We start from the raw sequence: 16,104 nt of genomic DNA, 5'->3' as shown, positions 1-16,104 counted from the left end.
AGCTCTCAGTTCCGCATTTGCAGCGTAAAGAGTACGAGCTCCACATCGGCAGTGAGAAATAAGACGACTTAAAAAAAGGACTCGAACGAGTCAAGCAACACACAGCTGTTGTGGACCCGTTGGTCGGTCCCGTGACAGCGACAACGAGGCCAGAGGACACTCGAAGGCGCACGAGGTGTGTAGGGTGCGAATTGATGCAGGGCACACAAGCACCAGTGTGCGTATTGGAGATTTGAGCGAAAAGGACGAACAGACGGCGAGCGTGGACGGCGTGTACGCGGCTGACGAGACGACGAAGTGACCGAGTGGCACAGCACGTCATTGTACGTGCAAGCTGACCAGAAGCTGCGTTAAGCAGCTAGACGCCCAAGGCGTACGTCCAAGTGGCTAGGTAACAGCGTCGGTCACGGACTCTGGTAGGGTCGGCTCGGTAGTGGCGGGCAGGAGGACGCGAGCGCAGGAAGCTCGCTCGAAAGGAGCGAAAACGAATCAGAGACGCAAACTAATAAATAGGTCATAGTGTCTTACAGGCACACTACCGGCGCGGGAGATAAGTTATCGACCGCTGCGTGTCTTGGATGTATTCGGCACTGAGGCCCTTGTTCAGGTACAAGCATGCATTCTGTACTGAAAACCAATACTTCTTCTATTGGTCAAAAATGCAGGGGTACTGTGTACCAATTTGGGTCTGTTGCGTTCTGGCACGCAGCAGATCAGACCTAACGAACAGAGGTGTTCTGGGTGGAGCACAATTGTGCTAGAGCGGCCTTGCTTTTATATACCATTCATTTCACGCAAGTCACCCTTTCAAATGGACCCCGAAGCCGTCGCTGTAGTCGTAGTGCTACTCGGTGCTTGCACAGCATCTCTAGCTGCTGCTACGTTTGACAAGCGTTGTTGCAGGCGTCCACCTACTGGTGTCTCCACCTTCCCTACTACTACGTTTGAGGATGCAATGGCGGCTCCTAGCACGAATTGGTTTCGTAAGAAACTACGGTGTGATCGTCAATCTTTTTTACTGCTGTACCGCGAATTCCACGCCGCGTGTAAACGCAAGCCAGCAGCCAACAGTAAGTGCCCTCTGGTTAAGCGATTTGCTCTAACAATACTTTACCTAGCGCAGGGAGGAACCATGGACGAGGCCGCCACGGTGCTGGGAATTTCGCGCCCACGTTCCGTGGTTTACATCAATGACTGTTTAGATGTACTCAGCTCCATGGCGGCTACGAAGGTGATTCTACCTAAAGCTAGCGAAGTAGCCTCTCTAGAAGCCGGCTTTTTCGCGGTTGCGGGGTTCCCAGGTGTGGTTGGAGCGGTGGATGGAACGTTGATTGCTATACCACGCCCTCATGATTTTGAGGGCTGGTATTGCCGCAAAGGATTTCCTGCTGTCAACGTCCAAGCGGTTGTTGATCATACCGGAGCATTCCGCTCAATCTCCATTCGTTCGGGCTCCAACAATGACCAGTCATTATGGAATGGGTCGGGTGTTAGAAAGTGGTGCGTCATTTTGGTACTATTTACTCTGTGTATGATATACTGACGCTCTCGTACTGTGGTAGCTTGTCCACATTTGTCCCGCCAGGAAAGCACTTGCTGGCCGATGCTGGCTACAAGATATGGGGGCACATGCTAACTCCTTACCCTGAATCTGAAGCCGCTGATGAACGTCGGAAGCGTATCTACAGTCGCGTTCATTCCCGCACTCGGATTGCAGTAGAATGCGCCTTTGGCCGCCTCAAGAATCGCTTCAGGATTCTGTTAGCCAAGCTAGAACAGAAGACACCCGGTCGCATTTGCAAAGTGATATATAGCTGCATCGTTCTGCACAACATGCTATTGGCTGTGAACGACAGCTGTGCAGTAAATGGCGAGGATCCGCACCGTGCAGAATTACAAGTTCGAGACGACGATGGAGGTCTTTCTGTTGCAGAGCAGTCATTTTCGCACAGACTTGGAAAAACTAAAAGAGACGATCTAGCAGACATATTCATGTCGTAGATTAACCCAACAATTTTACTCGGATTAGCAGGATGGTTGATCGGTATTATGCGTTTTTACGCGCTAAAAGTTGTTGCAATAGCTGCAATTGAATAGCTTGAAAACGTCGAGTTTCCTCGTGGTGCCGTTCTAGTGTTGCGGCTAGGCTTCCCAATCCATCGTCTGGCGACGTGCGTGCTGAAAGCGAAGCTGCAATTGCTTCCATGCCGCTCCGCATTGATGTAGCTAGACTCTCAATTGGAGACAACTTTCCTTTTCCAGGCGCGTCTGCAGGAGGTCTGTCTGCATCACCGGAATCGTGGTCCACCACAGAGCTGTCGCTCTCCCCGCCATCGAGATGGGAGTCCAGCAGCACCTCACCACTTATGCCGACCTTGCCAGAGAAGGCGTCGTGCAAAATACTCCACAGACCGTCGTCAATTTCACGCAGAGAACGAGCACAGTTGCCGGTCTTTCCTTCTTCTCTCTTCTCCTTGCGATAGATGCATTTGAACTTCCGATACTTTTGTGAAACCTGTACAAATTAAGCGAATTGAAACCAATCTCACCAGCTATTAGACGTTATGGCGATGCATCACCTGATCTCTGTTGATGACGACTCCCAAAGACTGCGACAGCACACTTGCAAAGTATTGCCAAGCTAGAGCAGTCTCGGTTTTGGTCTGAGCCGCTTCAAGTCGGCGTTTTACGTCTCCGTCTGCGAAGCGCAGACGCACGAGCTCTGCGACCATCTCGTTTGACCACTTGAGACGCTTGGCCGCTCTCACCTTTTTGGGTGGCGTGCCTGACCGCGCGGCCGAGGGCTCCGAAGTCCCCTTAGTGCTGTGCGCGCCGGTGTTCTGGTCTTCCATCAAAATGCCAAGTGAGCAATTTTCAGCTCTACACTGAAAGATTGGTTGGTAGAGAGAGAGAGAGACAAGCTTAAGCCTTACTTAAACAAGATGTAGAACGGATAGAACCGATCGTCAGGACGAGTGCAGACGTCTCCAAACTTTCCCTAACCCAATTACTCACAGCATCCGTTCCACCACCTGAACCAGGGCCTGAGCGACCAAAGCTCCGTAGCTGGGTATTAAAGCTGTTGTAGCTTATTAGCCCTATAGTGCATCTCAATGCTTTTGTCCTTTTCACTTGACCTGATGCTCGATTTATAATTAGTTTTATAAAAACGAGGTCGATAAAGAACAAATCGATCTAGCGTTACTAATACATAAACGGCAGCCAAATCTACCGCTAAACCATCAAATTCACATCTATATCCTGTAAGGCGACTCTTAAGCCGTTGTGAAAAGGTAATTTGATCACAGATAGAACAAATCGATGCCATCTCATTTTTTTGCCTGGTTTTATAATCCGTTCACGCTCGATCAAGGCTACAAAACAGAGGGACATTCCATTTGCAATGCACAATAATTCTGAAACATGTCGATACAAGTATTGTGCTTTGCAGCGATTTTTGGCAAAACTAGATTTGATTTGCTGGTTTATAAGTACCATGTGGTGGATTTATGATAATACGAGTTGCCAAAGCCGTGATCCACGAAGATTAACGGTGAGGTGGCAAAAATTGCACTATTGATAGTGCAATTTGGGCACAGATGCTGCATCTCGTTCAAGCGCCAGTAGCTGTACAATCGAATTCTCAAGTAGGGAAGTATTATTAACCCCTTCAACCCGATGCGCTGTATAAGATGTGTTAGCAAATCCTATGGAAAGGATAATCCTCCAATCTAAGTTGTATATATACAGCCCAGGAACCACGCTATACTTGATTTTTGTAAACCGGACGATTTGTTCACGCCTGCCGCTGTTACAGGCCATACAAAGCTGAAGTCAATGAGCTGCGCAGTTTCTGTCTGTTATGCAAAAAAAAGGCGAGGGAAGAGAGTGCAGTCTCTGTCCAACTTTTCTGAAAATTAGTTGTTGTAGGTCTTACACACAAGCGCCACATTATCTAACATATATCGCAGGTTTTTAAGTGGTGGCTGTCGAGCTTCCTTTATTTCAGAATTTGCAGATTTGGAGACCAATGTGTGCTGCGCGCGAAAAACGTCGGGCCGAGCGCATCGCCGACGGCGGTACGCCTACCTGGCGCCACATCTGGAGCCAGCTGAAGGCGAGCGGGTGGAAGCACAAGAAGCCCCCCGCAAGCTTGGAAGTTTATTCCGCCTGGCGTAAAAGCAAACGGTATCGAAGGCAAGGACTACTTTTTGGGTGAAGATCGAGTGTGCGCTCATTATGCCTCCGGTACGTACACAACGCTGCCTTTACCTTGCTGATATTGCTGACAAGTGACTTAGTACTGGTCTATGTTAGTTCATTCAATGGCAGCAGCCGAAGCGCTGAGCTCGGCGTGATCCGCAAAAGGTAGACGTATGCCACATGGCAATGCTGAATGATTTAGTTTGTCTAACGTGCCCGTTCCTCTTGCGTACGTTTAGCTCCTACGCCGTCAAGCACTGAGGTCGCTAATTTAACAACTTCAATTGGTCCAAGCGTCGAGGAATTGCAGGCGACATCGCAAGTTTCGACTCTATCGACCGCTGCCGGGCGTTGTGATTCCCCTCCGCGGTTGAGCGCCTCTTCGAGTCCTATGAATGGTATGTACTCTCAACGTGTCTACTTGGATTGCCTTACTTACTGGTGTATGGCTTGTGGTGCAGATGATAGAGGTGGCATTTTCAGTTCAGAAGACGAGGATGACGAATACGAGTTGGTTCCGCGGGACAGGGTGGTTCGCTCAAGTCCTACCGTCCATACTTCTATTAAGACGTCTCTTTTTGGCTCATCGGACGAAGATGACAGTGACGATGAAGTTGCCATCGACGAAGGCGAGGTTGTTATCGTCGACGACGATAACGGCGATTCCGACTACGAGGATGGTGCGTCTTTTTGTATCCTGTATATACAACTTACGCTTACCCTGTCTAACATGTGATATGCATTGTGTCGTATAGCCGATAGTCTCATGTGTAGCGACGTGGAAGACAATCTCAACAAAATGGAGGATGGAGAAGACCCTAGCGACTTTGGTGACCTTGACTCTGGAGACGAGATTGATGAAGAAGCTATTATCGACGTAGATGATCTACAAGACGAGGGTTACGAAGTCGGTGTCGAGCACGAAGAAGGTGACGATGACGAATCCGGTGGTGATGATATCAACTCAGTTGAATCTGTCGCAGAGCGACACTTTACCGAGACGTTTCTCGCGTCACTGGGAGGGCCAGACAAGGTGCTTGCTGGGAATGTCGTCGGCGACGACCTGAATAATCTGCGGGAGCACAGCGCAACTGGATGGTCGGAACCCGAATCTCCTGATGTGTACGAGTACTTGCAACGCCCATACGAAGCCGTCGGAGAAGAAAACAGCTACCCGGACTTGAGGAAGGAGCCTTTCGGATCTACGCCAGATGCAATGAAGTGTGGTGATTCATTACTAGCGCTGTTCTTCTACTTCATGCCAGTAGCACTTTGGCAACATGTCGCTGTGTGCAGCAACAACTACAAACATGAGCAGACAGAGGCGCGTGTTGAAGCATACTTAGAACGTCGAAGAAACATGCAGCGTCGCAGGCCGGATGACAAGACTCCGCTACGTTCGCGAGGAGATGTACGCATGTCACTCATGGCAGTCAAGCCTGTGCTTCCCCATGAACTCTGTGTGTTCATGGGGCTACTTCTCGCTCGGACCGTGCAGCCAAACCGAGAAAAGATTTCTAACCACTGGAAAAGAGACGATGAAGGCGCTATCGGACGTGGCAAGTTCTCTAACTATATGACGAGAGACCGCTTCATGGAGATTTCCCGAAACCTGCACTTCTCAAGCAACCTTGACCCACGCGCCAAGACTGATAGAGCCTGGAAGATTCGGAAGATAGTTCATGTGCTGCAGCGCACATTTCGTCGTGGTTTTGTACCTCCTGCTGAGCTTGTGTTCGATGAAGGAATGCTACCGTCGCGGTCGTCGTTCAACAAGACTCGCATGTACATGAAGGATAAACCGTGTAAATGGGGCACAAAGTTGTTTATGCTGTGCTGCGCGCGCTCCGCGTACTGCATCAGGTACTTGCCGCAATGTTTGGAGATGAAACGCTGTATAATATATCTTACATCTATGATATTCTGTATTATATGTGCTGTATAATACAGGTTTGAGGTCTACGTAGGCAAGAAGCAACACATTGATGAAACGACTTCGGTGGACAAGAAGTCGGGTCCTGCTGCGGTAGTTCGTAACCTGAAAGCAGTTTTTCCTGACGGACAAGACAAGGGCTTTCGGCTCGTGGTTACGGATCGCTTCTACACCAGTGTGGTGCTAGCTGTCCAGTTACTATTGATGGGGTTCTATATCGTTGGCACGATCATGACAAACCGAATTGGATTCGCTGCAAGTATCAGACACAAGAAGAAGGACCCGAAGAAACGACCCAAGCATATCATGCGGGGAACTTTCACTACCGTTCGATCCAAACAAGTGAAGCAAATGGCAGCTATCAAGTGGTGGGACAGCAAACCAGTTTTTTCCTTGTGTACCGGGAGTGATCTTGCGCTTGAGAGGGTTGCGAGGAGGGAGAAGACTGGAGAGAAACATGAAGTGGCTTGTCCTAAAGCAGTGAAGGACTACCACAAGTTCATGGGCGGAGTTGATGTGCATGATCACTCCGCCTACAACGGTATTCCTTGCAGCGTGCAGTTACTTTCCGTAAGTACTACAAGTCGCTGTTTTTGGGACTCGTGGATCTAGCTATTGTCAATGGCTACATTGTACACCGGGCTTTTCACGCAGCAAACGGAACACGTCCTTTGACCCATGTCCAATATATCCGCAAGTTGCATCTAGGCCTCATCAACATGAAAGATGAAGACATGTATGAAGGCAACACCTTCGGCGCTGGTAGGTGTGATAAGTCATTTGTTGTATATACAGTCTTGACTAACATGTATATACTGCTATTGTAGATCAATCTCCTCCTGCAGACTGCAGTACGCGTTCCAGTCAAGTGCCGACTTCTTCTGATGCTGGGGTGTTGGCAGAGTGTGTCGTTCATTCGGCAAAGCAAATTGACGCGTGGAGGAACCACTCAGGGCAGCTAAAACGTGTACAACGCAACTGCAAAGTGTGCTCCATGCTGCGGATGGACGGGAAACGCGGCGGGACTACTACGTACTTCTGCGATGTCTGCTTCACCTCGCTTCCCGCGTACCTGTGCATGAAACCGAAGCATACCATGGACGGAGAGCTGCGAAGTTGCTGGGATATCTGGCACAACTTGTCCAAGAACGGAACGGACATTCCTGACAACATGCAGGGTAAAATACGTCTGCGCAAGTCGCCCGCCAAGTCGCCCGCCAAGCGCCGCCGAACGTCATCCGATGAAGAGAAAGATTCAGAGTGAAAAGTGAGAGTGAGCGTTCTTTATATAACAAGTCAAGATTCTAATGCGATGATTGCGTGGGCTCTAGAAGCGTCTCTATCCATATGACCTTTAGTTTGTATGTTGGCGATGAAGACACCTCACGTGATTGCGTCCGTACCTCAACTTAGCATACTTAATCTCAGTATGCAACTGATCTGCATTTTCTGGATCACCTTTATTGTTAAATTTTGACAAAACTCTCTAGATTCCAAGGGGGATCGATCTGGTTCTGTACACGTGCTACGAGGTGATATGCAAGATCCTAGTGCAATGCCAGTCCTTATACAGCGCATTCGCGGTGTATATACAGCACAACGCGCGATATTCGCAGCATCTACGCCGCTAACCTATTCATTCACCATCTCGCCCAACCCTTGAGGTATTCAATTTTCAATACTATAGTATGCTGTATATACAGGTCGCGTCACCCTCAAAATCCTTCGGGTTGAAGGGGTTAACATTTCAGAGTTCTTATTCGCTTTACAATACTAGTTCAATATATTTATATGATTTTGAAATTTGTGTCAGGATCGCATATATTTTCGGGAATTCTGTAAAATGACATTTTCGAATTTTTCCTCCCCCCTGAAATATCACCCACCCAGGTAGAATTTCAGAGATGTCGAAAGTCGTGTAGGTAACATAAAAACAAACTTTGGCTAAACCAATATAACCGTATTCATGGATGGAGTCTTTACACTTTGTTGCAACCTCTATTTTATGTTGCTTGAATTTTAATGTTGCGGGATGACAAAGTCTTTTGTAGGGCCCCTAGCACAGTTCTTTGGAAGTGCTTCATACTTTAACACAATGGTTGTACGTTGAATTTGATGATACCCTATGCAATTGCCTATGGAAGATTTATTATTCTTGGTGAACTACACGCTGCAGATGGGTAGAGCAACTTGCCGGTGCTTGAGATCAATATTAAGCTACGCATGGGTTAGTATTTCTTCGCCCTCCGTTTGATTACAATTTAAGCAAAACTTGTTTTCGTCATATTGAGGTCGCCTCGCTTTTTCAATATAAAGGACTCGCTTCTACAGAACATAATGTAAAAAGCGGGATGAGAGTAAGGTAGTATACCAAAAAGTACAGTACTAATATATCACAGCAAGTGCTATTGAAAAAATACCGTAATAGAAGTACTTCGTAGTTTTACTGTTGTATCAATACAAGTAGTATTATTGTGCTTTTCGCCTACTTTGGCGGGTGGAATGTCAATTCAGGCGTAATTAGATCCATAAAAAGACGATCATCCTTTATTTAATGCCAATTCTGCCCCAAGTTGAAGCGCAAAACCTGCGAGAGGAGCCGGGGGAAGTATCTAAAATCAGACAGCATGTGTTGGAGGTAACAAGACCGCTATTCGGAGCAAATAGGGTTGTCAACATGGAAAACTATTATATGTCCGTGCAGCTTCTCCAGGAGCTCCGACTGAAAGGCCTCTATGGTCAGGCCACACTATTCTTCACAAAGACGACCGTATCCGAGGGGACTATCGCCAAGCTGTCTCGCACGATCACAGCATGCTTGCAGCGTCATGGTGCGAAGGTAACGTGGTCAACCTTGTGTCCAATGCGGACTCAACAAACATTGCAACTATCACCCACATGGTTGGTAGCGAGAAGCAGTCGTTTCCAGCTCCAGAGTGCGTCGCTCAGTAAAATACCAATATGCAAGGTGTTAATCGCCTTGATCAAATACGCGGGTGATTCTCTACTGCAGATGGCCATTCGTACAAACGCTGGCACAAGAAGTTGGCGCTCGCGCTCCTCGATGTGGCGCACTCCAACGCGTATCTTACGCGACGTTTGGTACAGGCGGAGCAACGCGTGATCCGCATAGAAAGTTTGTGATGGAGTTAGTTGGTGAGTTTCTCAATGGACAATGGAAGAATGCACCAAGCGACGGTTGCATGCTGTACAGCGGAGAATTGGGTGATGGAGGAGAAGGAGGCCAGCTCGACACGCCCTCTTCCTAGCCCTTTCCTAGTGTAGTTGATGTGCCCCCGACAACTGCACGTACTTCCGTGGCTTCGAGGCAAATTCATGCCGAGAAGAGCAGAAAGCGGCGCCGCTGTATTGTTTGCTGATGGGAGGGACGATATCCTACCGGGGTAACCAACTATTGCCTCACGCATGGTGTCTGTTTGTGCCGATTTGTGCACGACCGCCCCGCCAAGCCATGGATGTGTCCGTCGACGACATCAACATGCTGGGATAAGTTCTACCAATTCTACTACCCGAACGCATTGTTTACAGATAAGGGAAATGTCAGGTGACACTCCAAACTCGCCAAGTTGAAGGATGCGCACGAACCCAGGTCTCAAGCAGTAAGGCGGTCTGCTACCGCTCGCCAAATTGCGTACGGGGCAGATCTCGGAGATGCCATCGCTCACGCACTTGACAACGAAGGAGATGATGATACACAGGGTCTTGCTGTTTTCGGGATTAGCGGTAATGCTCCGCCAGGGTTGGTTGCGTTTGGCAGTGGCAATCTTTCGACTGGACTAGCTGCGCCTGGACCAGACGGCGACAGCCGTTTGGACGATAGGACTGAAAGTGTGTTGGCTAGCAGACTTAGTGGTGCCCGTCGTGATGTTCGCGAGATCGGATGCACTAGTGGACGTGGTGGTGAAGCCCGCCGACGTGGCAGTGGTGCCGTTCTCACAGGCGGGGTGCACACGAACTTGATGGCGGCGACGGAGCTCCAGGACTAGCCATAGACGACGAGCGCGGACTTGGCCGTGACGACGCGCGCAGACTTGGAGACGAGGGGCTCAAACTTGGTGGTGCCGCTGGTGCAGCCGGTGTCGGCGGCACACGTAGCCTTGGTGACCCTAGCGGAGTCGGTGGTAGGCTAAGTGCTTCTGCTCGCACAGACAGCGAAGGTTGGCGCGAGCTTGGTGGTGCAGCACATACAGTTGGTAGCCGTGGCGCTCGCCGACTTGTCAGCGACGACGCGCGAAGACGTGGAGGTGGTGATGATCACAGACTTGGTGATGGCACCCGCGGACTTGGCGGTGTGACTGGCACAGTCAGTGACGGCAACGCTCATGAACCCGGCGGTGCTCACGGACCTGGTGGTGACTCGCATGATGTATGGGCTACTGCTACACTCGGACGTGATGATGCTGCTGCCGCACGCAGACTGGGTGGCGAAGCTGCATTTTCTCTTGATGGCGGCACTCATGAACATCGAAAAGACTCTGATTAGAAGCAAGTATGAGATAGCAGAATGGCTCAAAGTTTCTTACGGTATATGTAAATGGGATTAGGTGTAGCCTTAGCTACATTGTACTTCTAGTTGATGATCCAGTTTCCAACTCTTGCAGTGCGGCTCCGAGCGCGAAGATCGATGCCTAGGGCAGAAGAGCGACGTTTAAACTATCACCCGTGCCTCTGGCATTGCGCTTAGCTCTCGTGAAACAATCAGCTTAGCATCTTCTTCAAATAGATAGATGTTAGCAAAGACAATGGGGGCTTCGCAAATGGGAGAATGCCGTGACATCGAAACATCTCTTACATCGACTTGCTTGAGCAGCACCTTACTGAGCCGTGGGTACTGCTTGCGTAGCTGCTGCATGCAACGTCATCCAAGGGAGATGAGGTCCCTTCGCAGCTCGATCCCGATGCATGTTCTGACTTTCGTTGTAAGTGCTACCTGCGCAAGCACGTTGCCAACACCAGCTCCAACGTCAAGGAAGCCGATAGCTTCGCCGAGCGCTCCGACGGTAGCAAGTCGAAGGGTGACACCGGACGGTAGCACCTCACCGGCATTGTCATACGTGCGTCGAACGGGCTGGCGAACGTCGTGAGCGCTTATACTTCCGAAAATGATATCCTCGGCTTCGGCAGCTTCAGCTGGGTTCAGATTGTCTCCATAGCCCCCAGCACCAGCACCTATACACACAGGTTAGTATTTGCCGACGTCAATTGTGGAACAAACAATCCGAGACTCACTTGAAGCGCTTTTCGCCTGAGTCACCTGTGGTTGACGGCATCCCCCGCAATCTCGCGCAATATAGCCGCCAGCGGGTACTGAATCCTCACCTCTGCAGTCTTGGTTTCCCTGATCTACGTCGTCTGCCACCTGACTGCCTCCGGCGGCGCTCCCATGCGTATCGCCACCAACTTATCGTCATCCGTCTCACGAAGGGCATGCAAATATCCCCAAAACAGACAAACCTGGCATGCGGCGATCGCCGCCGAGAAGTAGAGAGCTTGACGGAGTAGCAGAAGGTCGGCATGCTGGGTTTACGACTTGCTGCAAAACGAGGGGTGGTGGTGGTGGTGGTGACCTCAGCGCTCCGAGAAGACGCCTTGATGGCATGCCACGGAGAAAACGCCTTGATGGCATGCCACGGAGAAAACATGGCGGAAAGCCACTAATCGCCTTTCCGTAGGTCCGCTTGAAGCTAGCCAGCCGAAGCCGCAGTTGACGGGCCGGCCGCTTGGTCTGCATTCGGCGGCCACGTAGGCCCATGTGATTCGTAAGCCCCCCCCTTTCGAATTGGAAGGCGATCGGCACTAGCATCTTATCTTCAGTGTCTGTGAAGGTAGTGCGCTTTAATCTTGAGTACACTATAGCAAAATGGGAGGTCGGAGAGGTGCATTCTCATTACCTTTTGTATGTTCTGGTGACTGGCTGTCAGGCGATAGGCCGCTAGATCCATGGCACGACCGCGTAGAAAGGGCCTATTACGGTCGTTGGAGCAATAAAATACTGTGCGATGAGCAGACGATCCAAAATTAACCCCAACTTCTTTCTATTCACTGCTGCGATTAGTCGTTATGAAACACGGTAGGCAGAGCTGGAGGAAAAGCTAAAAGGGCGCCCTTTTACAAGCCCATTTTCCACCTTGTTTTGGTGAAGGTGTTAAAGGGCGAAATATGCTCCCTCGCACCGCGAAAGGGTTAAGCCTTACAGCGATTTATCGTTGGAGGTGACAGTGGCGCTCAATGAGTATGTGGCAAAACAAGGGATAGTACTTGGGGTGCGAGCGGTTGTCGATCACCGCAAGAACCCTGTCACCAACGAGTGGGAAGTGCAAGTCGCGTGGGTTGGTCTTGAAGACATCGAGAACTCGTGGGAGCCGCTCCGGACAATCTACGCTGACATTTCCCGCCAAGGTCGAGGTGTATATTGACAGCAACGCGATCACCGATCTCGAATGGCTTCAGGACACGTCTATCTCCGACGATTAATCCGGCTTTTGCTGTTTGAGTGATGACTCAGAGCTACAGGTTTCGGGGGCAGTGTGGGCATATCTCAGGATACCCAGTGCAGCCTGCAGCCTGAGATCCCAGGGAGCAGGCGGTGCGCATTGTACGTGGCATTGTGACTTGCCTACGCTGGACACAGAGCAATGGACAGGGGCCCAGTGGTTCCCTCTTGGCCTAAGGTAGCGTAGGTGCAGTCAGTTTGATTCTCCATTTTCTATTCACTCTACAATTTGCACTCATAGTGCGAAGTGGCATAATTCCTGAAACAGCCCGAAGGGCTTCATAAGGAGTGGTTGTGTGGGCGCGAGCCGCTTTTCTAAAACCATGTAGCGACTCACGAAGCATAGGTGGCCCTTCCGTATACCCACGGCTGCTTTTCCGGCTAAAAATAAGGTCGGTACTGAAGACTGTACTAGAAAGGTATATCGAGACCAGCTTCTATATTTTTGAAAGGCTAAATCTGCATTCAAAGCTGGTACACTTGTACTTCACGCCATCAGCTTTTGCTCGGCAAATCTGCAGCGCAGTAAGCTTGTTAAAGCATCCTGTGCAATTTGCAAGATCGCTGCGGATGAGCTCTGAAATGTTATTTTTTTATTAAAAAATAAAAGGTTTAGATACTGCGTCACATAGTTTTCTCGCATGCTGGCAGGAACTTGTGCTTGTATCGGCTACTTCCTGCACCTGCGCATCAGCGAGTACGGCGTAACGCTGGTTTGGCAACTCATTGCTGAAAAGCATCATTCTTCCGAAATAGTTGGTAAACTCTGGTGGAGCCTTGGCACTTATCTGGAAATCCCGTGTATCGAAAGCTTATACTTTGAACAATTTAGCCTAGATGACAATAGGCACGTGCTAAGTGATTTATTATTAAGTGCACGTGCTCGATTTTAACTCGCCTATTGCTATAATTGCGATGCACTTGTTAACTTTTTAGGTAGTGCTCCCCGAACGTCGAGCCAGGGTAAGACAGTGAGTAACAGACAACATTCGCCTACTTGATAACTTTTACATTGTGAACGATTTTTTTTACGGTACCAGTGAGCTTTGTTACGTCGAGTTCTCTAAAGTCTACAAGTGGAAGTTATATATGAGAGGAATCATAAAAAATACAATGCGTTCTATTATATCTTTTATATAATAAGGTCATTTCAAGTGAGTGCCGCTTCGTATTTCCAACGAACATGTATTTTGAACGGAGAGTCTGATCATGGAAATACTCTTCAGAGAACAAACGTTTGTCATTTCGATGATTTACAGCTGAACCTAACTTTTGCAATCACTTGCGTTTCGCTTATTCTGCCGTGATAATTCTGTCGTGCATCTATTCTCTTTTCGTTTGTAATTGTTATTGCGACCCGTCTAATTCCATTCTAATAATGGGCTATCCATCCGCACAGCGATAGTGAGGACGGAATAGTCACAAGCCGTTTGGCGGACTGAAAACATCCCATCTTAAATGCAGATTGGCAATCTTAGTGGTGCTGGCAAAATCTTTTTAAAGAGCGGCATCAACTTTTTCTGCGTTGCAAAACACGACAAGGGCAGATTCAGCCACCGGAACTCGCCCAAAGGTCGGCTACTTGTGCTGCAGAAGTCAAGCAAAAGGCTCGTGAGCTGGGGGTGGCTCGTATATATAATGCAGATCAAAATAGGTTTGACAATCTGTTTTAATATTTTTTATGCTCTAACTATAATTTTAAATTGGTTTAGCTGTGAATTTTGATTATCTACCCAAAAACAAACTTGCGAAGAAAGCAAGTTAGACTGTGTATTATATTGAGCCTGAAAGTACCCTAGTGCTCGATGATGCAAATGACATCGTGAATGAAGTCCTAACATCGGGATTTAGACAAGGAGATAGGAGAATGTGGCTTGGACGATGATTTTGACAACATGTTCCGAGCCCTTGCAGATATTAATCTACAGCAATAGATCTATTAATTGGTATTGATACCGGTATTGATATTGTTTTTTGATGAACACTTTGGATAGACAGTACATGCAATTTCTGGTCTATGTGCGAACACATTTCTGAATGTCATAGCTAAGGGAATTCGGTACGGTGCAGGCAGTCAGTACTGGTCGCGAGATTCAAGGCCAAATTGCTGCAGGCCTAGAATCTCCACAACCAGGGCGAGCAGCACCAACTGAGACAGCAACTCCTACACGTACGCCTCCCATCATGCTGCAGGATGTCTACGTGGACAAACTAGTCGCAGGTTCGCCCGAAAAAGATCGATGGATAAAAGTAAAGGTCTACAGACCAATTGGCACGGCGTACAATATTGGTCGTGTGTATCGCCTAGTCAAGAAAGGGAAGAGCGCTTCGCTGTTCCAGATTCGATGGCTAGACAGTCAGTTCCAGAGCGCTGTGGAGCATATCAGCGTTGGGATGGTGCAGGTTAACATCAAAAACTACATTGTGCTTACACGAGTAAAGAACCCGGATTGGAGAATCCTCGTACGTCCCGAGCCCACCTATGAGATCGACTTTGAGGAAAATGATTCAGATTGCGAAGAAGAAGAAGTACTAGAAGCTTTCGATCCGACTGAGTTACTTCCAACCAGCCTCGCTGAAGCTGAAGCAATCAGAAGCATGCGCTTTGTTCCGTCTGGAGAAGGTCAGATGCCTTCGTATTTGTACAAGCACGGTGATGGATTGACACGAAGCTACTTGCGTCCTGAGTTTAAACATTTGCTTGACCATTCTGCCAGTTCCAGCTTCTTTGCCTACATACCGCTTTACTTTTGGCGTCAAGTGCTGCATGAAACTAACAAGTACGCCGTGATGAACGGCATTGGGCTGGCGAACCAGTTCACACTTGACGAGCTCATGATTTTCCTGGGCATTCTATTCTTCATGGCAACGAACGATAAAGGCGAGTACGCAAATTACTGGGGTCTACAAGCGGAGGATCTAATTTTTGGTGGTATTACAACTTCGCTTGATGGCATCATGACGCTGCATCGCTTCAAGCTACTGCGGTGATGTTTGAGCTTCAATGCGGTCCCTAGCACACTAGGTCAAGATGCTGCAGCTCGCATCCGACCTCTTCTGAACCTGCTAAAGATCGCTGGTGACCAGTTTATTCAAGTTGGGCAAGATGTTGCGCCTGATGAAGCAAGTGTTGCGTGCCGTTCGCGTCAAAGCCGTCACATGATCGTGTAAAATCCCATGAAGCCTACTGGGAAATATGATTTCCGGCTGTACATGGTGTGCTGCTCTACTACGTGGGTCGCGCTGAATTACAAACTTCACTGCAGCCGAAGCGACATCTTGGACAGACTGAATGGTGCAGTCGAGACGCATTAAAAGATGTGATCATAGCTTTTTCTGCTACTTCTAGAGCTTGAATGCGTAACATAGTAGCAGTAACAGGCACCCCTTCCTCCCTCAAATAATTTATCCAGCGTACCAAACAAAGCTCCTTATCTTTTGGCAGCACCGTGCC

At 48.8% G+C, this 16,104-nt stretch overlaps 4 protein-coding genes across 4 annotated transcripts; 1 reads left to right on the top strand and 3 right to left on the bottom strand.

Annotated features, from left to right (window-relative positions):
• Positions 1-1,629: 1,629 nt before the first annotated feature.
• PITG_08080 (uncharacterized protein) lies at positions 1,630-2,001 on the top strand (the record flags this gene model as incomplete). The annotated part of the gene is made up of 1 exon (XM_002904213.1): positions 1,630-2,001. The coding sequence occupies one exon, from the start codon at positions 1,630-1,632 to the stop codon at positions 1,999-2,001; it is 372 nt and encodes a 123-aa protein (XP_002904259.1).
• Positions 2,002-2,047: 46 nt separating this feature from the next.
• PITG_08079 (uncharacterized protein) lies at positions 2,048-2,732 on the bottom strand (the record flags this gene model as incomplete). Its single annotated transcript, XM_002904212.1, has 4 exons — positions 2,048-2,163; positions 2,233-2,248; positions 2,309-2,515; positions 2,562-2,732. The coding sequence occupies 4 exons, from the start codon at positions 2,730-2,732 to the stop codon at positions 2,048-2,050; spliced, it is 510 nt and encodes a 169-aa protein (XP_002904258.1).
• A 7,201-nt stretch (positions 2,733-9,933) lies between these two features.
• PITG_08078 (uncharacterized protein) lies at positions 9,934-10,616 on the bottom strand (the record flags this gene model as incomplete). The annotated part of the gene is made up of 2 exons (XM_002904211.1): positions 9,934-10,187; positions 10,346-10,616. 2 exons carry the CDS (start codon positions 10,614-10,616, stop codon positions 9,934-9,936), a joined length of 525 nt encoding a protein of 174 aa, XP_002904257.1.
• Positions 10,617-11,015: 399 nt separating this feature from the next.
• Positions 11,016-11,799, bottom strand: PITG_08077 (uncharacterized protein; the record flags this gene model as incomplete). Its single annotated transcript, XM_002904210.1, has 3 exons — positions 11,016-11,326; positions 11,387-11,535; positions 11,612-11,799. 3 exons carry the CDS (start codon positions 11,797-11,799, stop codon positions 11,016-11,018), a joined length of 648 nt encoding a protein of 215 aa, XP_002904256.1.
• Positions 11,800-16,104: the final 4,305 nt, after the last annotated feature.

This window comes from Phytophthora infestans, genomic scaffold (assembly GCF_000142945.1).
Source record: "Phytophthora infestans T30-4 supercont1.12 genomic scaffold, whole genome shotgun sequence".
NCBI classification, from domain to species: Eukaryota; Oomycota; class Peronosporomycetes; order Peronosporales; family Peronosporaceae; genus Phytophthora; species Phytophthora infestans.
This window is presented reverse-complemented; position numbering and strand designations above follow the sequence as displayed.